The sequence below is a fragment of the Onychostruthus taczanowskii genome, unplaced genomic scaffold (genome assembly GCF_017590055.1).
Source record: "Onychostruthus taczanowskii isolate IOZ18803 unplaced genomic scaffold, ASM1759005v1 scaffold7, whole genome shotgun sequence".
Taxonomy (NCBI): Eukaryota; Metazoa; Chordata; class Aves; order Passeriformes; family Passeridae; genus Onychostruthus; species Onychostruthus taczanowskii.
The window spans coordinates 16,797,859-16,820,585 of record NW_024504786.1 but is presented as its reverse complement, the minus strand read 5'-3'; the positions used below and the strand labels follow the sequence as shown (position 1 = coordinate 16,820,585).

Below are 22,727 nucleotides of genomic sequence, written 5' to 3'. Positions count from 1 at the left end.
ATATAAAAAAACTTTGTTCACAAAAAAAAAAAATTATCAGACAATGTTATTTCCTCTATAAAATTCACATCAGTCTCTGGCCATCAGCCTTCCATGGCTCCTTTCCCCAGGACACATGAAGAGGCACAGCCTTCTCCTGGCCAGAGGTGCAGAACTGCTGCTGCAGGATCCGTGCTGCCTCCTTGGCAGGCTGTGCTCAAATTTCTTCTGCTGAGTAACAGGGTGGGCTCAGCTTGTCTGGGCTCGGCCTCTCAGATGTTATTTCAGAAGATTTGCATTGCCTCCAGAGCAGATATGCAGAAAATCAATTCCATGTTTCTTCTCTCCAGTTTTGTATGGGATTCATGGATTTTTCTCCTCATTCTCATTAATATCTGGCTGTCAAAGGCTTTCTACACATGCCTAGGATTTCCTGTAATGGAGGCTGTGAAGGACAGAAAGAGTTTTCCTTGTAAATGTGATTTTTTTAAAAATCTGGTTTAACTCTGAAACATGGAGATGTTACAAAGGTGAAAAGGTGTCCTTGCCCTCTAACTAGCTCCAGGTGTGTAAGGCAAGAGAAAATTTTAAAAATAATCCATAAATTTGTGAATGGGGTTGGATATTTGGCTTCCTTGTTTTAAAAGTTAGAAAAAGGAATGTGCATAGCCAGTGAATCACATTTTGTGTTCTTTTTTATTGAATTTGGGTAAATTTATGCAATGTAATTTCAAAAAGAATTTGAAAGACTCAATATAAAAAATGTGCAAAAAGTAAGTGTCTTCACTTTTTAAAAGTCGCTCTTGGTATTTTCACAGATTGCATTCACCTGTAAAATTCAATATTATCACAATTAAAATTAAAGGCAAAAAACCTTTTCAGTGTTTGATGTGAGGAAAATAAGAAAAAAAAGAAAATGTTCTAGTCAGTTTTGTCCGTGTAGGCTCCTGTATATTTACCCTTCACCTTCAGCTCCATTTTGCTTTTTTGTCGGGAGATATGTTTTTAGTCAGCTGCCAGTGAAAACTGTATTTGACCCTTATCAAGGACGAGAGCTTGTTTTGTATGTCACTTACTAAGATTGGTTGAGAAGTTCACTTGAAACTGCAAATTTGCCCAGCCATGTCAGATTTAAGTAAACCAAAGAGAAAGTTCAGGCTCAGAAGCATAGCTGTTGCTGGGGAGAGGGGATTTGATCAAAACAGGAGATAGATATGCAGAGCCTGTTCTTGCTTTAGTTTCCCTTTCCAGATCAGGCTCATAGTTAGAGTAGTGGCAGACTTGGCTGATTGAAGTGTTGACATGCCTGGATTTATTTGGTGCAGCAGCTGAATGGACTTGGTGCCCTGCTCTGCAAGCCAGTCCCTTACATTGTCTATGCATCCCCTGGTACATTGCCTTGTACATCTGATAAATTTACTCTAATCATTTAGCAATTCATATCTCAACTGGACTAGGGAATTGTATCTAAATTTTCTTTAAAGGGAAACAATGGTCTTGAGATGTGCATTAGTGTTGTGAGAACAGAAAGTACAAGATCTTACTAGGAGGCAGATGATGTTTTTGTCAATACATATGTGCACATATATATTTATATGTATATATAAAGGATATAGAAAGGGGAAGTTAAAGTCTGTGTTTTCCAAAGCCACTGTTGTAGTGGTTAAGGACTTTGGAATGGATATGGCATGTCATACATGGGAGAGACTTTGGTGCTGAGGAATTGCAAACTGGAGAAGGGTTGTGGGGTTCAAATGAAGGAAAGAAGCAAAGAAGGCCTACTGAGAGACAGCTGGAGCATCTGGAGATGGAAGGCAGAGCACAGCAAACCAGAGGGTCAGGAATCAAGATGAGTTGCTTTCTGTGCTGCACCTGACCCAGATTGGGGCTGTCTAGGTTAGATTTTGCAAAGCTGAACTAGATCTGTCATGCAAGCTGTTATTTTCACAATGTTTCTACTTTCTCTATTCTTAGTAAATGCAGTTTTCCACAGCCCATGAGGCTTCATTGCGTGGTTTGGATATCAGTTGCTTCAGAAGATTCCCTGGCATCAGCAAGCAAAGCAGCTGAGGCTTCAGGAAGCCCAGAGCTGTGGCTGCAGAAGATTGGGGGCTCAGCACAGCCCTCTGCTTGTAGAAGGGTGTGCAGAGCCCATCCAAACACCACCAAGGGGAGCTGCCTTTCTAATCTGCCTCCTCTTGCTTGCCCTTCAAAAGAGTTGTTCTTTAGCGCAGGGGAAGGAAATAATTGTTATCACTAGATATTGATACAGATTATTTAAAGAGGGAAGATGTGGGATAGTGACAGATTGTTTCAGAACATGAAATACCGAATAATAAATAAAAAAATCTTATTAGATGTCTTGCAAGTGGATTTGGAGAACAGAGAACTGACTTATTTGGCTTCAGCCTAAAAGCTAGGGAAAAGACCTTATATTTTTCTAAGCATTTTTTGTTGGGTGGCTCTTGGCTATTTTGTGCTAGTGTGTGAATTCTCTTTTTCTAAAGAATCTTTCTGATTTATCTTCAAAGAGTATTTCTCTTGGTTCATTATTTTGACCTAAATTGTGTCTTTCATAGGTGACTGGGTTTTTTTAAATTTTATTTCTTCTCTGAAACCATTTGCTCAAAACTGCATTTTTCCTCTACAGCTATTTTTCGTTAAATATTCTCTCTCCCAAGAGGCTGTTGGCTATTTATCAATATTTGATCTCTCTGTAAAGCATACTTCTGTGGGGTGAATGTTTATTATGAAATGGTGTCTCTAAAGTGAATCTTATCAGTTCTTGATCTCTTTCTCTGTCTGCCTCCGTCTGCCTCTTTCTTAGCTTGCCTAGTGGCTTGAAGGAGTACTAAATCTCTCTATTTTAACAAAAGTAAATGCAATAAATAATGACAATGAAGTCATTACAATAGCAAATACTGAACAGCAAAAGGAGATGCATCAGAATCCAGCACAATACAATTTCCAGCAGGTGCTTAGCAAAGAGCTCAATCTGTGCTAAGTGTTTATAAGTATAAAAGAAGAAATCCCCTGTATTTCCTTAAAATGTAAATATCACAAACTGTTTTTCAAGGAGTTTTCAGCAAAATGAAAATAGTAGAATAAATAGCAGATAATGCCACGTATATTGACCACCTCTTTGGCAGTTGTTTGGTCATATCAGCCAGGCTAAACATTATTGAACCCAATGTGCTCTTAATCCAACTCCTTTATTTCAGTGATGAATCTGAAAAGACTAGTGATGAACCTAGACAAAGAACATTGCAACTCTTCCTTTATTATACTCTTTATTCAGCCTATGGGAGCTAAAATACTGATGCTGTTAGAGACCAAATAGTTTTCATTAGGAGATGATAAAAGCAGCAAAAAATAAGTGGGAAAAAATATTTTGAGGGTTTCTCTTTGAATGGAGGTGCATATTAGGTGGAAAGGAAATTATCTTTAATGCAGGCTGCACATCCCACTAATGACAAGAGTGTTTCTCCCAAGAGTAAACTGAGGCCTCTGAGTTGGTTTATGGATATCTCAATAGAGATGGTTGCATTACTCTGTCCTCTGCCTGCAGGCAGTCACTGAGAGCTTTTTCTGTGGTGCTCTTCTTGCCATAGATGATTTTGCAATATATACATAGAGAAAAATCAATGCCCTTTTAAAAATAGTTTCTTTAATGCATTTTACATATTGTACTTTCAATAGTACTAAGGATTTCTGGCAGCCTCTTAAGACATCCATTATTCATTATTCATTAGCTGAAATTCCAGTCTACCCAGAAAATACAGCATTCAAAGGTCTTGAAGTTCAGGACGTGCTAGTATTTTTTAACCTTATTTTTCTCAATATCCAACTATAGATCAGTGTTGGTTTCAGAGCTGGGTGTTCAGCAACTGAGTCATGATTTTTCTTTAGAAATAGAGATCAAATTTCAGGATTTTTAAATTTGCTTTTTGGCTGGTAAGCATTTTTAATTCACTGAGGGTATATTTTGTTTTACTTCACTCTAATAATAAATCTAAAAATGTATTTTATTTTTCTAGTATTATAGTAACTTCACTCAGAGTTCTACAGGTTCAAAAAACTTCCTTCATATGGGTAACTCATGAAAAACTACTAAGTTTTCTCATTAGGTAGTTCTAGTCGTATGCTGCAATGAGACAGATTTTTGATTGCTTAATTAATAGAAAAAGATCCCAAGCCTTCCCTGTTTGGTAAAGTGCTCCTCAATGTGCAATTCTGCATTATCATAGATGCTAAAATTGTGTTATTAGGCTTTTCCAGAGCAGTGTGTCTCAAAGAGGAGTAATATTAGTCTGCTGCCACCCATGCCTGAGAATGGAGGGGACCCAGATTGCTTCGTATGCTCCTGTTCTTCCTGCTTGCTCTGAGGATGCCTCAGTGCTAGTATGTTTTCTTACAAAAATTGTTGACATTTACTCCATTTCAGTATGTAATTACTAATTAGCTTACTTTTGATAATATTATGGGGTTTTAGATGTAAATATGAAAGTTGAGGGTGTTGAAAATACCCTGATTGAATTTGCACAAATAAAATTGCTTAACTGGTGTGTCAGCTGGGCTAGCTTTTGGTGCTGTCCAACCATTCACATCAAAATGAGATGATGTTCTTTGGTAATTGGAAGATGCTTTTTGCTGCTTTCTTTTAATGGAAAGGTATTTGGTGCTATTAATAGTTGTGAAGTAAATCTTTGTCTGCATCCTATGGATTCTGTCTAAATGTGTGTTTTTGATAACTAGGAATAAATGTCAGCCAATCAGGACTTCAAGGTTTTGAGAAAATAATCAAGAATAGAAAAAAAAAAAAAAAAAAGCTGGCATACAAATACTCACAGCTCAGACCTACAGCACTGCCATTTGTCCTGCTCCCCTCATCAGTTAAGCTGTTTGTTACTGCCTCATTTGTATTATCTGCTTTTGCACCGTGTTCTCTCTAATTCCTTCCCCTGCATTTGTTTTGTTATGAGTTATACAAGTGCACACATTGTTGAGGAACCTGATTTTCAAGTGCCTGTACTATTAAACAATCACCAGTTATGTAAGCTGCAGACTACAAATGTGATCATTTGCAATATTATTTTGGAAACATCTAAGGGTTTGTGAAAGTGCTTGTGTGGATGATGTTTTTAAGAATATGTGTGTAATTCAAAATATATGTTGATTGCGAAAATTTCCTGCGTAATTCTTATGTGCCAAAAAATATCTATTTCAGGTTTGCCAGAACCAAACAGAGACAGTATATTCCAAGGCCTGAGAATGAATCAAGGATTCTACACATCTAAAGACTTCTTACCTTTGGTAGCAATGGCAAGTAAACCAGGTGTGTGGCACTGTGTTCCTGTTGTAATCACATTCAATAAGTCATTAGCAGATATTATTATATCAAAGGGTGTGGCTACAAAGCAGCACATCCAGTCACAAAGTACCTTCCACTGAATATGTCTGGGACAGGGTTTTCTCTTGGTGAATGGCAACATCAGCAGCATGGTCAGGAAAGTTAGTCTCAGAGATTAAAAACTGAATAATCATGTATACAAATCTAAACTTACGGCAAATAACTTCCCCTAATAAGTTTTATTTCTTATTTTTAATTATAGTCAAAAGATGACATAAGCTTCTCATTTGAATGAAGTATCATGATAAAAATAGTATATATAAGATGGTTTGAAAAAAATCTGATATTAAAAAAGGTGTTTCTGACTAACATAAGCAGCTGACTTGTAGATTGTTGATAAATTCTTTTACTTGATCCCAAGTCATGTGCTACAGGTTTTACAGACACATTTAAATCAGCACTAGTTCTTTACCCAATGAATTTACAATCTAAGACCCAGGACACCAGGAGTATGACAGGAGTTAATAAGAAAGTGCTCAGTTTATAGGCACCAAATACAGTGTTGTTTTATGGTTTCACATCTTTCTTTGAGCTCAGAGATAGCTGCATTTGCTCCCTAAGGAGTACAGATGCTTTCAGTGTCCCTGAATATGAATTCTTAAGCCCCAAATATGTGATTTCTATGCCACATTTCTTCTTGGTCTAGATTCCCAAGACAAAAAAAGAAAAACACAGTTTTGGTGTTTTATTTAATTGGGACAGAATGTGGTATTTTACATCTGACTTAAATAACTTGTTTTATCTACAAACTGATTTTTTAGCATCATATAGGATTGCCTACTTATTTAGTAGACTTAAACAATTTTGAGAAATAGATATTCTATGGGAGATTATTCTGCTTATAAAAGTAACATTTATTACCCCATTTGATGCAAAATATTTCAGAAGTGAAATTCTGCATCCCATCTGTGCCATCTCTTTGCTGTTTCCATCAAATGCTTATTTCTGTTTATTTTCTTAAGCTCAAAGTAATCGTAAACAATTTGGGAGAAAAGGGTGAGCTTTTGGGTTTTCTTTTTGAAGACAGAGATGTTTAAAAATAAAACAGGTTGAGAATATGCAGTGCAACATGTTCGTAGATTAACAAAGGAAAAGTAAATTCTGCAAAACAAAACTCTCGTGAAACAATGTGACTAAAAATACTTTGCAGAGTTCCAAGGAGATATGTAGCAGCTGTGTACTGTAAGTCACCTGCCTGCATGAGGATCTCTATACTGTGAGCCACATATTTCAAAATAATGCAAAGTAGCCCTCTTGATTAGCTAGCATATTTGATAATATGGGGTTTTTTTATATTAGGTCTACAGTGGGAAAAAGGATGAACTTAGAAGAACTAACCTTTTCTGATTGACAGTAATAGATAGCTCTTTGGTGTTGTCTGTTAATTAACATGGTCTCTTTTACTTAATTTTCCTAGTGTCTGTCTGTAGCTATAGCCACCTTTTGCTCTTTAAGGCATGGAATTATAAAATAGAATATACATGTACTACATCCTCCTCTATCCTCCTTTTTTCACTGTGACAGTTATCTAAATAATAGACATAATAGACTTATTCATGGTAAAATACATATTCTGCCTGCTTATTAATTCTGAATGCCACTTGTTAATACACTTTCCTCCAAAAGGGTTTCCTCTTGCAAATACATAGCTGTGAATTTACCTCAGGAGTGTGTTACCAAGAGCAAAGCAGGCTGCTCTGACTGATCTCATCTAGACTCACAGTCCAATGGCACTCTGAGCTGTCAGCCCCCTGCTTCACTTGTGCTTTTTCCACTGCTCAATTTGTATGGAGTATTAAGTTCACTAAAAATAAATGAGAAAAGTTTAGAGATAATTTTAGCCTAAGAATCCTATTAAATAAATAGTCAATGTGGCACCACATACATGGGCAGGGGGAAATTATAGCATTTTTCATACATTAAGTATTTTTCAACTGGAGAGAGAATAGATGTATTAGGATGCTGTTTCTCACTCTCATTATATGTCTAAATGAAAAGGATTGTTTACTTCAATAATACTTGTGTTCCACAATTCCATGTGAAAATCTGATATAGTAGGATACTTGAGTTAAAGTAGAACAGGTAAATGCTTAGTGTCTCCTGACTGGAACTGTCCTGCACTCAGTAAGAATATGGCTTTGTATTATTTATGTCAATATTTTTCAAGTTATAACCATTTGCCTAACCAACAGTTAGTTGTACTCAAACATGTGATAAAGTGCAGTCTCATCCAGGGAGCAGACACAGTTCAGTTTTACTTAACTGTTTCTTCTTTAATTGAATCATTAAATACAAGCTGTAGATGATAAACACATAATGTTATCATTTTCTCCATGTAACTTTTTCCAAATGATTTATAAAAAACTACTGTAGATTAAACATTTTCTTCCAGTAGAAGAACTAGGAATTACTGTAACAATATTCTTTTTCTTCATGTTCAGCTGATGAATAGCCTCAGAGAATCATGTCACCACCAGAACAGTGTCAGTGCTTTATAGAAATCTGAGGGGACTGATGTTGGTATGCTATTACACAAAACTATAACTGATAACAACTGGTCATCTGTTTTTGTTGTTGTTTTGTTTCATTGTTGTTATTGTTTTGGTTTGTTTTTTCTTTTTTTGTTTTAGCTGGGAGGATAATGAATCTGATGAGAGAGGAACTTACTTTTTGAATAAAAAGATCTCACAATTCTAGTTTCAATCTGACATGACCCACAATCCTACAAACATGTTGTCATTTGAATTCTCTCTCAATAGAAAGATGCAGCTGCTTAGAGTACTGACTATGAAATTATGTATATGAGCATATCTTAAAAGGGGGAATAAAACTGTCTTTCAGTGGAGCAGAATAATTTGATAGTGACACTCCATGCTTGGAAACTGTAAGATGCAATTTTACACTGCTTTGAGTGCAAGTACCTTTTGAGCTATCATGCAGAAATGGTTTCTCTACTTGAAAATGGGGTTTGCCTTTTATCTTTCAGGGATGTGTGCCTGTAACTCTCCGTTGCCACCAATCCATGGAACTGTGATTGTACTCGGGGCAGGAGACACTGCTTTTGACTGTGCAACATCTGCTCTGCGCTGCGGAGCCCGTCGCGTCTTCGTGGTCTTCAGGAAGGGATTCACTCATATCAGAGCTGTCCCAGAAGAGGTAAAATTGAATAGCAGCATTTCTGAGAAGGCATCTTAGGTATTTCTATGTGGCCTGGAAGCATGCTATAGGTACTTAGCAGACATCTTCTAAAGATTTTGTTTATAAAAATGCTCTTAAAATGTAGGAATGTTTATTAAAGATCTGAGGCTCACTTTGTGTACTCGGTATTTAAATAATTTTCCACTGTTGTATCTGTTTCCTGACAAGACAGAGAGATGTATTTGCAAGCAGGGATTAGAATTTCTTGCAAGTTAGGAAATGAACTAAAATTCTCAATGTTGGAATCAAACAGCCATTAGAGTGTTGTAGGTAACTCTTCAGATGGTGGTTAGATCTTATAATGATACCTTCTGGCTGTTGTTTAGGGAATCTCAGTGATTCTGACATTGCCTTGTGAACCTATAAAAGGCTTTCTTTCTTGCTTTCTTACCTTTCCTTCCTTTCTGGTGAAAAAATTACTTACAGTGATTTTGGCTTTGAATCACTGCCAATGACAGTGAAGCAATGCTATTTGTCATATATTTCAGCATTCCACTTGGTTTTTAGTTTGGCTTTGTACTTTGGCATTTATTGGGTCATCTGCACATTTTGAAATTATTCTGCTTCCTCGATTTATATGCACTACAGGAGGATTTTTCAGATTTTTTTTCTTATTTTGGTGGTCTTTTTCTGTTTTCATTTATTTGGTACATTACCTTTTTATATAGTTCAGAATAGCGCACCATCTAACGTATCTTTATAATGAGATTTATGGTAGTTTGGCTGTCTGTTTCAAGAATGTGGGCACCTTAGATCTTCCAGAAGGGAAATGGAGCTGCAAATAAAGTATTAGAGGGTTTCTTGGTGCATGATTTACTTCTGCTGCACTTCAGTCAAGAGTTCTAGACACAATGAGATTACTGAAGCCATTGCACAGACTTATGTGCTCTTCAGATTCTTTCTAAAATCTGAACCAAAATCTTTCATAGAAGCCTGGATAAATTTCTAAAAGTTGTCAAAAAAGTTGCTATTCATCCAATCATGCAGTGGGCCTTGAAAACAGTAAAATAAAAGTAGCTTCATTTAGTAATGGCCATGATAGAATCATTTCAGGTGGGATAGTACATGTTCAAAAAAGTTGTCTAAATAGAGACAGTCACATTCTGAAGATGATTGACTTAAGCAGTTTTACCACAGCAGAAGATCCTCAAGTCTGGATTATCACTCAGAAAACTGTTGCTTGTACATGGTAGTCAGCATTTAATAAAATCTTAAAATCATAATAAATACAAATCAGGGCATGGACTAAGTTAATACTAGGTCACTTCTTAAATAACACAGATATTTATGTAAGAGAAATCTTTTATCCTACAAGAAGTTAAATGTATTCAAAGTAATGAAAAAATAAGAAAATATATTGGAGAAATATTTGCCTTTAAAGCTTACTTACTGCCACTGCTTGATTTGATGGCATGAGAGGCTCTGAAGCTGACAGTAAGATGACTGTCTGCATACTGGACATGGCTGATTTTTGCTATAGTAGAATCCATGGCAACATCCTGAGGCAAAAACTGTTTTCTGGTTGGTTTGTTTGGGGTTTTTTTCCATGGAAATGCAGAATGTTAAAGTTATATATTTTATTGCTTCTACTCTACAGATGGAACTTGCAAAAGAAGAGAAGTGTGAATTTCTGCCTTTCCTCTCTCCTCGGAAAGTTGTTCTTAAAGGTGGACAAATTGTTGCTATGGAATTTGTTCGAACTGAGCAAGACAGCGATGGAAGCTGGAAAGAAGATGAGGATCAGGTTGTCCGTCTGAAAGCCGATGTGGTGATCAGTGCCTTCGGCTCCATTTTGAGTGACGATAAAGGTAACCCTGACTAAGGCAAATGCAGATTGCTCTTCTAGCTGCATGTCCTGTCCTTTAACAGTGTTGTCAAATGGGTCTTCTGCAGGTTACTCAGCTTGTGGCTGCAGGTCCCCTTACAGGAGTTTGTCCTTCAGGCACACCTTTAGAGAAAGACTTGGGGGTCGGGTAACTAAGCAGTTCTCTGCATATTGCTGGATAGAGCTGGAACTCAGCATTGAAGTACAGTTCCTCAGCGTATATTTTACGTCTCAGTGCAAGTGGGACCTCAAAGAAACTCTTGGGAATTTCTTCTGATCTCATTAATTAACTCTAGAGAAACTCATTATGTTACATCTTTAAGCTGAACTGATCTGATCTCTGAAATATCTTTTTTTTTTTAACTTTGCAAATTAAACAGGCATTGAAACATTCATTATTCTGGTTCAGCTGGTCTGGGTATTTCTTATTTCTTGTGCACGTACATGAGAACTGAGACTTCTATCTTACACAATATTCTTAGTTGCACTTTACAAGGCTTAGTTTTAAAAAGCAGCAATTACTTAAGTCTGTAAAGATACAGAAATTGGCACATTGATGGCATTTCAGAGATTGGACGAATTGTCTCCATTTAGCAGAGAGATGAATGTGAATGCAGTTAAGAACATGGGAACTGAGCAGTGCTTAGACTGTTCTCTGACACTAGGTTAGATTTTAGGAGTTCAGGCACTCACATCAAATGTGACTGAGAATAAAAACACTAACTCAGCAGAAGACACATTGATACAATGAGAAGGTCTTTGGCTTGGAGACGGTCATCTAGGTTAGCAGGTTCTGAAAGCCTTGGTGAGCAATGTGCCTGCCTCTCCAGGGCATGGTCATGCCAGCCAATTAACCCATGAGATGTTGTCCTGGTCCTTTGGGCCATACAAATGCTCTGACAGAGGACTTGGCAAATGCCTTAGATTGCACAAGACCAGAAAATTTGGTATTCAGAATTTCTTAGTGTAATGTACTTTTGTGAATCTTTGCAATCAAGTAAAATTGTAAATCCTAAGTGATGTGAGCAGGCTCTAAACCTCAATGATGTACTCAGCACTCCCTGCTCTACATCCAGTTGTATAGAATGGTAAACCATCCTGCAGCCATGAGAAGAGTCTAAACCCTCTCCTACAGTAAAAAGAGGGATCAGCCTGGTATTTTGAGGAACATGTGAAGTGAATACATGAAGCAATCCTATATTGTGTGTGCTACTAATACTTTGGGGCAGTTTCTTGCAGTGAGCTCCCAGCTCATTACTCAGAGCTGCCTGCTGCTGCCTCCTGTTCTACAGGGCACAGGAGAGAACAGACTGCATTTTTCTTGGAGCTGTATTGCTGTGGAAAGACTGTCATTTGTGTGGGTCATATTTCAGGGTTCAGTCTAACCTCCAGGACACAATAAGAAGATTTAAGCAGTTTTTTTAAGAGATTCATTAACTACTCTGATGGTGATATTGATCAACTGAGAATTTTGGCAAATTTTGTTGGTAATTTTGCTTTTAAAACCCTGTGTTTAGGTTTTTTGGAAGGGTTTCTAGAATCTCATGTGGTAAATCAATATTAACCTGTTCAATCAATATGTTTTGTTGTGATTCATAGACCCCATGATACAGGAGTGATTCTGTTTTCTCCTACGTTAAAAATTATCTCAATTAAAAGACTGAACTTACTGTGCCATTCTTGTATTTCCTAGGGCACATTCACAGTGTAAATTAATTGTTGAGAGGTTTTTAAATAGGAACATAAAATGGGAGGGGAACAGTCATGCAGTGATCTGATCATGAGAGAATAGTCATTTAATTTGGGGGTGAGCAAAACACTTCAGTTTCATGCTGTATTTTGGGTGAAACTGCTGTTAGAAGAGCAATCAATAAAAAGGAAAAATGCAAGTCATTTGTTTTGGATGTTGTGAAATTGAAAAGAAACTAAGACTTGAGTGCATAAAGTGCTTATTTTGGGCATACCATTTCAGTTGGTATTAAGTATTTTCTTTTTTTTTAAGCTGTCTTAATGAGAGTCAAATTTGCTCTTCACCATTGAGCTGGATTACAACCAAAACTCCAGACCACTTCAGTGTACATAATAAAAATAAATGAAAAAGAAAAAAAAAGCCACCAAAACACTTCTTAGTGTTTTGTTGACGTTTTTTGTTTTGGTGGTTGATTGGTTTTCCTAAATTAAGTACACTTCTGTATTCAAGAGATTAAAATATTCAGGTATTCCCCATCAAAAGATGGAGATGAAAATACTTGAGGTACTCAAAACTGGACAATGCCATGAGCAAACTGATTTGACTTGGAGCTTGATCTAACTTTGAAGGGAGTGGAATAGGTAACCTCCAGAGGGCCCTTCTGGTCTCAATTATTCTGTGACTGGGTGACTCAGGTGCAGGTTGAATAAACATGTTAATTGCTGCTCATACAAAGAGCTCTATCAATTGACCTAATTCATAAGGCACCTTGGGGAACTGCAAATGCAGTATTGGTATGGGCTAAGATAGCAGGTTATATCCTGTAAAAGCTGGTTCTACTGATAAAAGAATAAAGAAAATACTGTCAAAACCAGAGAGATTAAAATTAGATTTAGCCCCAGTTCAACAAAGTGTTCAGGGCAGCCTTGATGCTCACATTGGAAAGTTTTGTAAGAAGCCATAAGTGTGTGGGTGACTGAGCAGAAATAGCTCATAGGTTAGAAAGTTTTTTCTGGTCTATTATCCTCAACAAGATGTTTCCTATTCTTGCATGGTAACTATTAAATTTGCAACTGAGATTCCATGTGTTCACAATAGGTATTTAGTCTTTTTTGTTTTGTTAAAATAAAATGCTGATGGTGTATTTAAGTAGCAGTTCTAGTGGGTAGTCATCCTCCTGTTGGGAATCATATAAATGCATCACTTTAAAAAACTGGCTCCTAGTTCCATTTTATGCTCCTGGAGTTGCTTGTAGATGAAACCAGGGAGTTCTAGACTGTTTCAAGAATGTTACCATTTTACTAAAACCAGTAAAAAACCAGCCCAACAAATTGTTCAAATCCAAGTACTGCAGATGGAGTAAGAAAAATTTTTTGCTTTTTCTTGAAGAAAAATTTTTTTGCAAGCTCAAGCTGCTTTATTTTGACTGCAAAGCTTACCAGAGCCTTCAAGCCATTGTAACTGACCCTCAAAAACAAAGAGCTGTGAGAGGAATTTTGTACTTTTCCTTTGGTTATTGTTTTTTTGCTTAGTTTGTTATTTTTGAGGCTTACAGTGTGCTTAGTGAATTACTGAAGTATCTTCTGTCACCGTTCCTAATTGCAGCTACCCAACAGGTACACTTGCAATTCCGTGTGTTCCCTCACACTGTGTTCAGCCTCTGCATCCTACTTAACACCAGTCCCGTTGGTTTTAAGTTTGAACTTTGAATAACCCTTTTCTAATCCTTCTGATAAGCAAAGGGAACAATACTTTATAGAATACAATGCAAAATTTTATAACAAATGCCTTTGTTCAGAATAATTTTCTGGAATTTGCAATGAGAACCATGGAGAAAGTATGGAAATTAGCGCTCAAAATGCACTACAAAATTCAGTGCAGAGCAAAGGACTAAGCCAGGATAGGGGACTGACAACCTGAGTTTAGTTTGACACTCTGTTTAGCAGGCAGCAGTAAAGAGGAAGAATTCACATGTAACCAGAACACTGAATCTTAGCATGATAATGTCTGTTTTATTTTCTTGGAACAGCAGAAAAGAGAAATTAAAAAATATCCAAGCAAAATCCAAGCACCACCTTTGTAAAAAAAATCCCAGAAGTAGTAAGTTATTTGTGAACCAAAATATGTTTTATGAAAATGTTGGTAGTAGCTACCAATTGCATCATTGACTGAAGGGCAAAACTTTATTTCATCATTCCAGGAATCAGTCACACCTTTCAGATATTTTGCTTTCATGTATTTTCAGATATATCTTAGTACAACTGTCATCTTTCTTGGAAACTGCACCAGCAAACCCCAAGTTTACTGCTCCCCTAGAATAGGTCAACATACAGTAAAGATAACTTTTCCCAAGTTGTTTACAATTTTATGTTTTAACCTATTCATAGTTAATTTTTATGTCTACAGTTTGAGAAGCGTTTGATAGGGAAAAAAGGAAAAAAGTTTGCAGAGCTCTGACCTCCGAAGTGAGAGATTTTTATCTTTCTTTTGATCAAATATAGAATTCCAAATGGCACAGAAACCAGAAGTTCTGAAACTTGAAAGGATTGTTGAGTTTCTTCATAGAGCCTGCTCAGACAGCTGGGTAACTTTGACCTCAGAGCACTGAAGCCTTGACTATCTAATGAAAGAGTAGAGGGGAGGAGGGGAGGCTGTGATACCCCAGCTGGGAATGCCCTGGCATCTGCCTGCACCAACAGGCTTTGAGGCACCAGAGTTGAAAAAAAATTGTTATATAAAACTGAAATTTATATACATGCAGAAGATTCCTATTGAAATAGATAGTTTTCCTGCTGAGTAATTTGGAATAGGATTTTCCTCCTCAAACAGGTTTACTAAATGAGTTTGGGTGCAGCAGTTCCATGCTCTGAAATCATTACCCATTCCCTGTATCAAAAAGTGGCTTCATGATGATTTCTAAAGCCCAGTTTGCTTAGGGCAGAAATTCTGCTCTTTGAGTTGATACATATCAGACACTTCTGCTTGCTGGTGACAGAAAACAAAGTCAATAGGAGCCTGCAGCAGGACCCTCTCCCACTGTAACTGGACCCAGCTTTATCCAGTCAAACCACTTTTTAATCCTGTTCAGGACAGTAGTGGGGTAGAGAAGGTTGAAAGCATGGTTGTGCCTTTCTTTATTTGCTGGGCATTTAGACTGGGCAGTGTCAGCAGTTAATCTGTTAATGCATGTGACAGCTGTAGTTATACATTTCAGATTAAGAAAGTTACTGCATATTTGTATTTTTCAGAAGTAATGTTACTATTCACTTTAAAGGAATTCTGTAAGATGGATATCAAAAATAACATTAATGAGCTACTAAAGCTAAAATTATAGGAACTTACCAAATTGGTTAAACATAAAAACCATTAAACTGTTTATTGAAGCTTCACAGATATACTGCAGCTAATGAGCATTTCTGCTATTTAAATAAGCCCAAATTGAACACACATTACATAGATGCATAATTAGTCATGGCAGTCACACAGAGACTCACTCACTTTTAAAGCTTTATTTGAGGAATCTTTTCCATTTGATTTGTTTCGTTAATTAAAATATTTTTTCTGTATTCACTTATATTTTAATATTGTTTTTGCAAATGCTATAATTTGCTGCTGTGTTTCCATTTGTGTTTGTTTGCTCTGTGAATATAGTGAATTTGGAAAATATATTCAGCACTGTCCTTTTGTTTGGTGTTGTGTTAGCATCACTTGATAGCGGTAGAATAATTAAATTGTATATTGTCTTTCATCCAGAAGGATCTTTTCAAATGATATATAATATCTCACTAGACTGGGGAGGAGATGGCAGCACAAACACAGGATTGTAGTTTGAATTTTCAAGAGAAAATATTAGGTTAGTTTTAAACTTTGAAGACTGAAACTGGGAGGGTGAAGGTTTTTAAAGATACTTTTTACCTCTGTCCCAAATCACGCAGCAAACATTAAATATCTGGTTTGCTTGTTGTTCAGTGTCAAACACGAATTCAAAGAACCAATAATTCAAGCTCACATTTAGCTCTTGGGCTCTCTCTCACCCTTGCAGGGGAAGAGAAGGGACTTCCCTTTCTGAAGACAAAAGTTCTCCCCTGCTTTTTGCAGGTGGTCTGGGAGGTGCTCCCTTCAGTCTCCTGTCTGCACCTACTATCAGATCCAAATTGTGAGGATTTTAGGAGCTCTTATATAAAATGCTTTTGAACCATGCTCTTTTTTATAAAACCTAAATCTTGGAGATTATAAGAAAGAAATAAATAGCAGTTGGGTACCGTGTCATCCGTGCCACCAGGGAAATGTTTGTTCTCGATTTTAAAAATAAGGATCAGGCAGACAAATCCCCAGGCCTGGAGAGATGTTTCAGGTGAAGATACGTTGGGCATTCTTCACACTCAAAAAGCTTTTGATATAATTATGTCCAGACAGCTATTTTAGAACAAAGCAATTCAGAGAGATTTGAGAAATGTAATAGGTACAAGATAACAGAAGTAATACCCTATTTTTCCACAAGATGAAATAAGTAGTCAGAACTCCCAGTTTTACATAATTTCTTTTGAAAAACTACATTTTCGACAGCATGTTGTCTTCAGCCACCTTTACTGTGGTTCAGTCCCATCTCAGACAGAAGTTGTCTATTAAATCCCCACTACCAAAGCCTGCAGTACCAAGTTTTCCTCTGTTTTTTTTCCAAACATGTCTTTACAAGCCTGTACATGTTTAACTTGTGAGAGCCGTCTAGACCACATGCTGAGATGGTGGCACTGCATGCAATAAGTTATCCTATATATGACAAATAGAAGATGATCAAAAGCTTTCTTGAAGTACAGACAGTCCGAGGCACAAAGAGAAAGTTAATGTATTGATTTCTGAAGGATTTTTGATAAAACTGCTATCAGCCAACTCTTTCCTTTAAAAAAACCCACACAAACAGAAAAAACCCAAACAAACCAAACCCCTCATTTTCCAGATGAAAAATGTCTCAGTCTGAAGGTTGTGTTCCATGTGATCTTTCAGTAATTCAGATATTTTTACAGGACATAATTTCTTAAGTTTTTGAGTTTGTTGCTACCCAAATATTATTTTTGTCAACTTAAGCCACATGTGTTTGCCAGGTGGGAGAGACTGTGCAGGCAATAGGTCTTGCAGATAAATTAAATACTTCTGGTAGAAAATCTGCTACAGGCTTTCCGCTTAGAGCTGTCTTCTCTGACTCAGGCTTCTGAACAAGTTGCAAAAAATTCCTTTGAATTTCAGTCCTTTGGATATGTTTGTTTGTAAATGCCAAGGTTGAGGAGGAGAGTGTAGGTGGGACAAATAGGTGACAATGTTTGTGCCTTGCTTCCTGTTTAATTATTTTGTCGCTGATTATACATAGCCTCCACTTTGAAATACACTTCTGGTATATGATTTGGAGGTGAAAGGAGACACAGAGCCTTGGATGAAAATCCCATCGCTGTGATGTGTGGGAAAGCTTGTTCGAAGCTTGCTCTGTACTGAGGTGTGTGCTGGGACAATACCATGACTCTGCCCTTTGTGCTGGAGAAATCTTCATCTTAAACTGGCAGATTTCTCTTTTACATTTGTGACAGTGCAACTACATCAGTTTAATTGACCTTGGCAATCTGCATCTGCCAGTGGTATGTCCCTGAGGGACACTGCAATTTTAAACTGCATTTTATTGCAGCATGTTCGGTTTCTGCAGACAAAGCTATATAGCCCCCCCCATTTTGATAGATGCCATCAAAATTTGCTAAAAATATTTACTGAAAAGATTATTCTCTTAATGAAGCTACTTTGAAGTGCCTTGTGAATATAGTAATTTTAAAAATATTAACAGAATATTCTTCTGAGCATTTATGTGCGTTTAATGACATTTATATAATGCCATGCAGTATAATTTTTTTTTTTATTTTCACATCTGCATTATTTAGAGGACAATAATATTTCATGTGCAAAATGCCTATATGTGCTGTTTTCTAACAGTATGAAAAATATTAAGATCTCTTAATGCACACTCAAAAAAAAATTCAGAAATTGTAGTGAAAAGATACAAAATATATTGTCTTCTTCTAACCATTTAATTTTGATTGTGGTTTTATTCTTAATATGTGTAACAAGTTTTGAAGTGAGCCTTTCTTCCAGGATGTTCTGAGTTTGAATATTAAGTCAGGATGCCTTTCACTTTGATGAGAGATACCTTTCTCAGCATTAAATTCTCTTATTGTTATCAGCATATATTTGACAGATGTTAGCAACAGTTTTTTCTTTCTTTTATTAACATATTTGTAATTTATTTGATTACAGTCAGAGAGGCTATGGCACCTATCAAGTTTAACAGATGGGGTCTCCCTGAAGTAGACCCAGAAACGATGCAAACAAGTGAGCCCTGGGTGTTTGCAGGGGGTGACGTTGGTGGTCTTGCCAACACTACAGTGGAATCTGTGAATGATGGCAAACAAGCTTCCTGGTACATGCACAGATACATCCAGGTAACTTCTTCAACAGTATTTTTCTCTTTCCCAGTTTTATCTGCTTTTCGATACTTCAAAAAATAATTTCATTGTGGTTTTGATTCAAATTTTGAGAAATAATACCTAGATTATCTGGTGATTAGAACGTTACATATTCATCCATCTCGGATCACATATTAGAGTTTGGGTAGATGAACTCAGCTGTCTTACATGATCTTATCACTAAAATTCAAGCAACATTTTCTTGGCCACAGCTCTGAATTCCACTCAAGGGTAGTAAGCCTCCCTGCACAACAGACACTGCGAGCAGAAGCCCTAATTGGGTAATTGGGGAAAAGGAGTGAGCTCCATAAGTATTAAAAAGTAAAATCTTCCAGTAGTGCATAGAGTAAAAATTAACTACTGCCAATATTGTTACCTGGGGAAGATATTTTTAGTTTACTAACAGTTTACCAAACACTCAGGTTATCTACACTGGAACCCAAGTTTTCTCTGATGAGACTGATAAACTGGATTCAAGAGCTTGACAGAAACTAAGCATTAAATGCAAAAGGCAAAATAATTCAAAGGAGAATTTACCTGAGAAATGTAATATGTACAGACTTGAAAAATCTGGTAATCACATGTCTCCCTTTGGTTCTCCTTGCATGTTGCTGACTCTGCTCTAATTTTCCTAGTAGATGAGTACAAAGTCTAGAGGAGCTGAATAAAAACTTCCCAAGACAGAGACACGGCCTGGAGAACCAACTGACAAAAAGTGTGTTCATAGTGCAGGGAACTTTTAAGAAACATGATACATGATTCATTCTCCCACATAAAGAGATTTGAACAACTGAAGTTGGGACTGTAACAGCTCAATGTCTTTCTCCCCCATCCATCTGCTCAAAGCCTCTCTGATCGCATGTTTGTGCAATTTCATGCTGTTGGGGTCTGATTTCACTTCCTAAAAATACTTCAACTGAAAGCTTGTTGTTAGTATCTGTGCATATTTTTTCGCACTTGTTCTAAAGCACTGTTTGTGTCCTGCCTTCTTATACCCTATGAAAATGCTGAGTGTGAAACATCTTTAATCCCTGACCTGCTTGCTTAATTTCTCAATGCACAGTGATTTTGGGTAACTGTGGTAGGGGAGAGAAGGTATCTCCTCCTTTTTGTCTCCTTATTTAACCTCTTAGAAATACAGGCAACCCTCCTTTATCATGTTGCTTCCTTCACAAAGCTTTTTTTATTTTTCCCCTCTGGAATGTATTTAATACTTTGAAAAAAATCTGAATAGTCATGGCTTGAGAATTAGAATTTTAAATCAAGCAGACTTGTGATATTAGAGCATTTCTGTTACCCTTTGCAGGTTTCAAGGCAGCTTATTCAACCTTACAGTCTCACCAGGAAGCTAATGGGAAAGCCTTACAGCAATCTTCACAGGAAAGTTTCCAAATGTCAAGTGTCACCTTTCCAGCTGTTAGATGAATGGGTTGCCCTAGGGAATTTATTTGGATGTGCAGCCCTTGTAAAATCTGGTTGCTGTGGTGCAAAATGCTGTAATTTGGCAATTTACTTCACTAGTGTTTGGAGCTGATGGAAATTTTAGTGATTGGAGGGGTTTGTTTTTAAAGAAGTTGTTTAGGGAAGGATAAGAGAAGGATTGTATTACCCTGCTTGTTTATAGGGACAGGTGTGTGCACGTGTGCCTGCCTTTGTGCTCATGTGTGTGTGCATGCACTCACTTCCAAAAGCAAATTAAAAAATACCCTTGCACACCACCTTACTTTCTCTCTGCTGTGAGATTCTAAAGCAGGCAACCATCCTGTGAACTGCGTGTCTGCATCACGGATGCATCAAATTTTCAATAAATGCATTGATACTGTCTATGTTTTAGTTAAGGAGTGGGTAACCATTTCCAAAATCACTGACTGTCTCAGCACCAGGATCTATAAATGATGCAGTCAGTCTTCATCAAAATAAAACTATTCCATAGGATTTCTCAACTAGTCCAAGACAATGTCAAAGAGTGTAACACAAACCCACCATCCTGACTGCTTGCAGAATGCAGTGTCTGAACAGCACGCTGCTTGTATCCCAACCTACTCCAGGCAAAAGGCTAAGCGAACAGATGGGGCTGATATGTGCCCTGAAACTCCAGTCACTGCAAGCTCTGGCACGTGGTCAAGTCAGGCGTGAGATCCAGACTCCAGGACTCTTCAGCAGAAGTGCCTTATGTTCAATACTGAGAGTTATTTACAGAAGCTTCTTGGCTGCTCTTATGCTGGAAACTTTCCATCATTAGTTGCCTAAATATCTCCTGCCTCTTAACATATTCCTCCCACTATATGAGGCATAGGTTCATCTCAAAAATTGTTGCCTGCAGCTGTGTCAGGTTAGTTTCTATAAACATGACCGGTCAAAGCCTAACTAAGGATAGCTGTAGTAGAACGTGTTAGGAAATACAGTCAGTCTTCCTAGAACCATTCCTTGCAACTCTTTAGGGATCCAAACAGAATCAGCCCAATTCATGCAACTTTCTACTACTCACATTTTCTCACAATTCAACCCTCTTTTGTTATTCCATGAATGACATAAAAATTTCAATTAAATAATCTTAGTGATTTGTTTAGTTTGGGGATTGTAAGCCCTCACTTTTGTCCAATGGTGACTTTATGATCCTGGCAGAAGCAATATAGGGTGTTGTTCTCTTCTAGGCTGCAGTTACCATTCATTTCTTTTTGATCAGGGAATAGATTTAATAGTTATAATCAGGGTAGCTCACAATTATTGCAGGACTAACTTTTAATTTTCTATGCCTATCTTGAGAGCCAAGACAGTTCCAGTATTTTCATCTTGGATGACTATGCCTGCTTTATTCATGCACTTACCTGTGGGCTATTTTCCCGTATATGACAGTCAAGCTGCCATCTTCTTCTCACTAAAATCGCTCTTTAAAAGTGACTTTTTTTCCTAAATCACAGTAAGTTTTCATTTATTTAAGTCTATTTTCTTCTTTATTGTAACCTTCCACTGTGGAAGTTTCTTTTATATTTTTCCTAGACTGAAATGTACATGATACATTTAGAGAATAGAGGCCTAGATCCCAACTGATATAAATTGCACTTCACTAAGACATTATTCAAGATGAATTTTGAGCACATCACAGTGTTATTTTGAACTGCGATTGTATATTTTCTATTTTTTCTTTACCTATGCTGTCAGAAAATATATGGGCTTTGTCTCTGAAGAGTATAGTGTTGATTCTTTATCAAGTCGACCATTCTCATTTATTCCTTGAGCATGCAGTATACATTATTGAGCATGAATATACATTATTTCATGATCAATACCAGAATTGAAAGGTTCCCAGGAAGCTTGAATTTGAAGCCATTAGTTACGTTGTCTGTTTCTTTTCAGGATAGCTGCAGGAAAAAAATGAATGTTTCTTTGTTTAGCTAGAGCAACGTATGAAACACTGGCAGGCACCAATAAAGCACTGTTTGCAGAAAAGGTAAATTAAAGGCAGGTTCAGGAAGCGTGGTAATTTAGTTGCTGGCCTTTGAATAAGCAATATATCTGTTAGAGAAAGAGAAAGCCAGAAAGGAGCTTAGGAAGTCTGTGTCAAAGTGGACAGAGCTTTGAACAAACTTGCTGTAGCAAGAGTGCTGGACAAGATGCATGTCCTTCCAACCAGAAGCAAGGAAGAAAAGACATGTTTTGAGATCAGACTTCAAAATGGAGAAAGCCAGAGTAAGATGGAAGTATACAGGAAATCTCTTCCAGGCACTAGGACTTGTAGAGAAGGCTCTCTGTGAAAAATAACTGTAATACAACTACTTGCTTTCACAGTCTATCTTTGTTAAAGAAAATGTAGTTAGACCATATCACTCTGGTAAGGAATTTTTTCCATCTAAAGAAAATTAATGTCAAAAATTGCATCAGGTCTAAAGCTGAGTTCCTGTCTCTCAGCCCTGCACTGCAGCTCATGTCCTTTTGCCTTCAGGCCAGTCCTTTACCCTGTTTAGGGTGAAGTAGCCCACTGCTTGCAATATGCTGGGGATTTTTCACCACCCTGTTCCAGTCTCTAAAAAATTGTCATGATTGCAAGAAGTACCTGCAATATTGGTAGTTCAGCTGGTTGGTATCAAATTAACAGGAAGAATGGACCACACTTTTTGTCCT

The 22,727-nt window shown here is 37.1% G+C and overlaps 1 protein-coding gene across 5 annotated transcripts in view; it reads left to right on the top strand.

The window, feature by feature from the left end:
* Positions 1-22,727, top strand: part of DPYD (dihydropyrimidine dehydrogenase) — a 336,532-nt gene that overhangs the window by 149,832 nt on the left and 163,973 nt on the right. For all 5 annotated transcript variants that reach the window (XR_005953933.1, XR_005953934.1, XM_041421778.1 and 2 more), the window contains 4 exons: positions 5,207-5,314; positions 8,376-8,545; positions 10,185-10,395; positions 18,397-18,581. Coding sequence is in view for 3 of the 5 variants with exons in the window: in XM_041421778.1 (XP_041277712.1) it covers positions 5,207-5,314; positions 8,376-8,545; positions 10,185-10,395; positions 18,397-18,581 (674 nt within the window). In the remaining 2 variants the exon portion in view is untranslated. The remainder of the gene's footprint in view (positions 1-5,206; positions 5,315-8,375; positions 8,546-10,184; positions 10,396-18,396; positions 18,582-22,727) is intronic.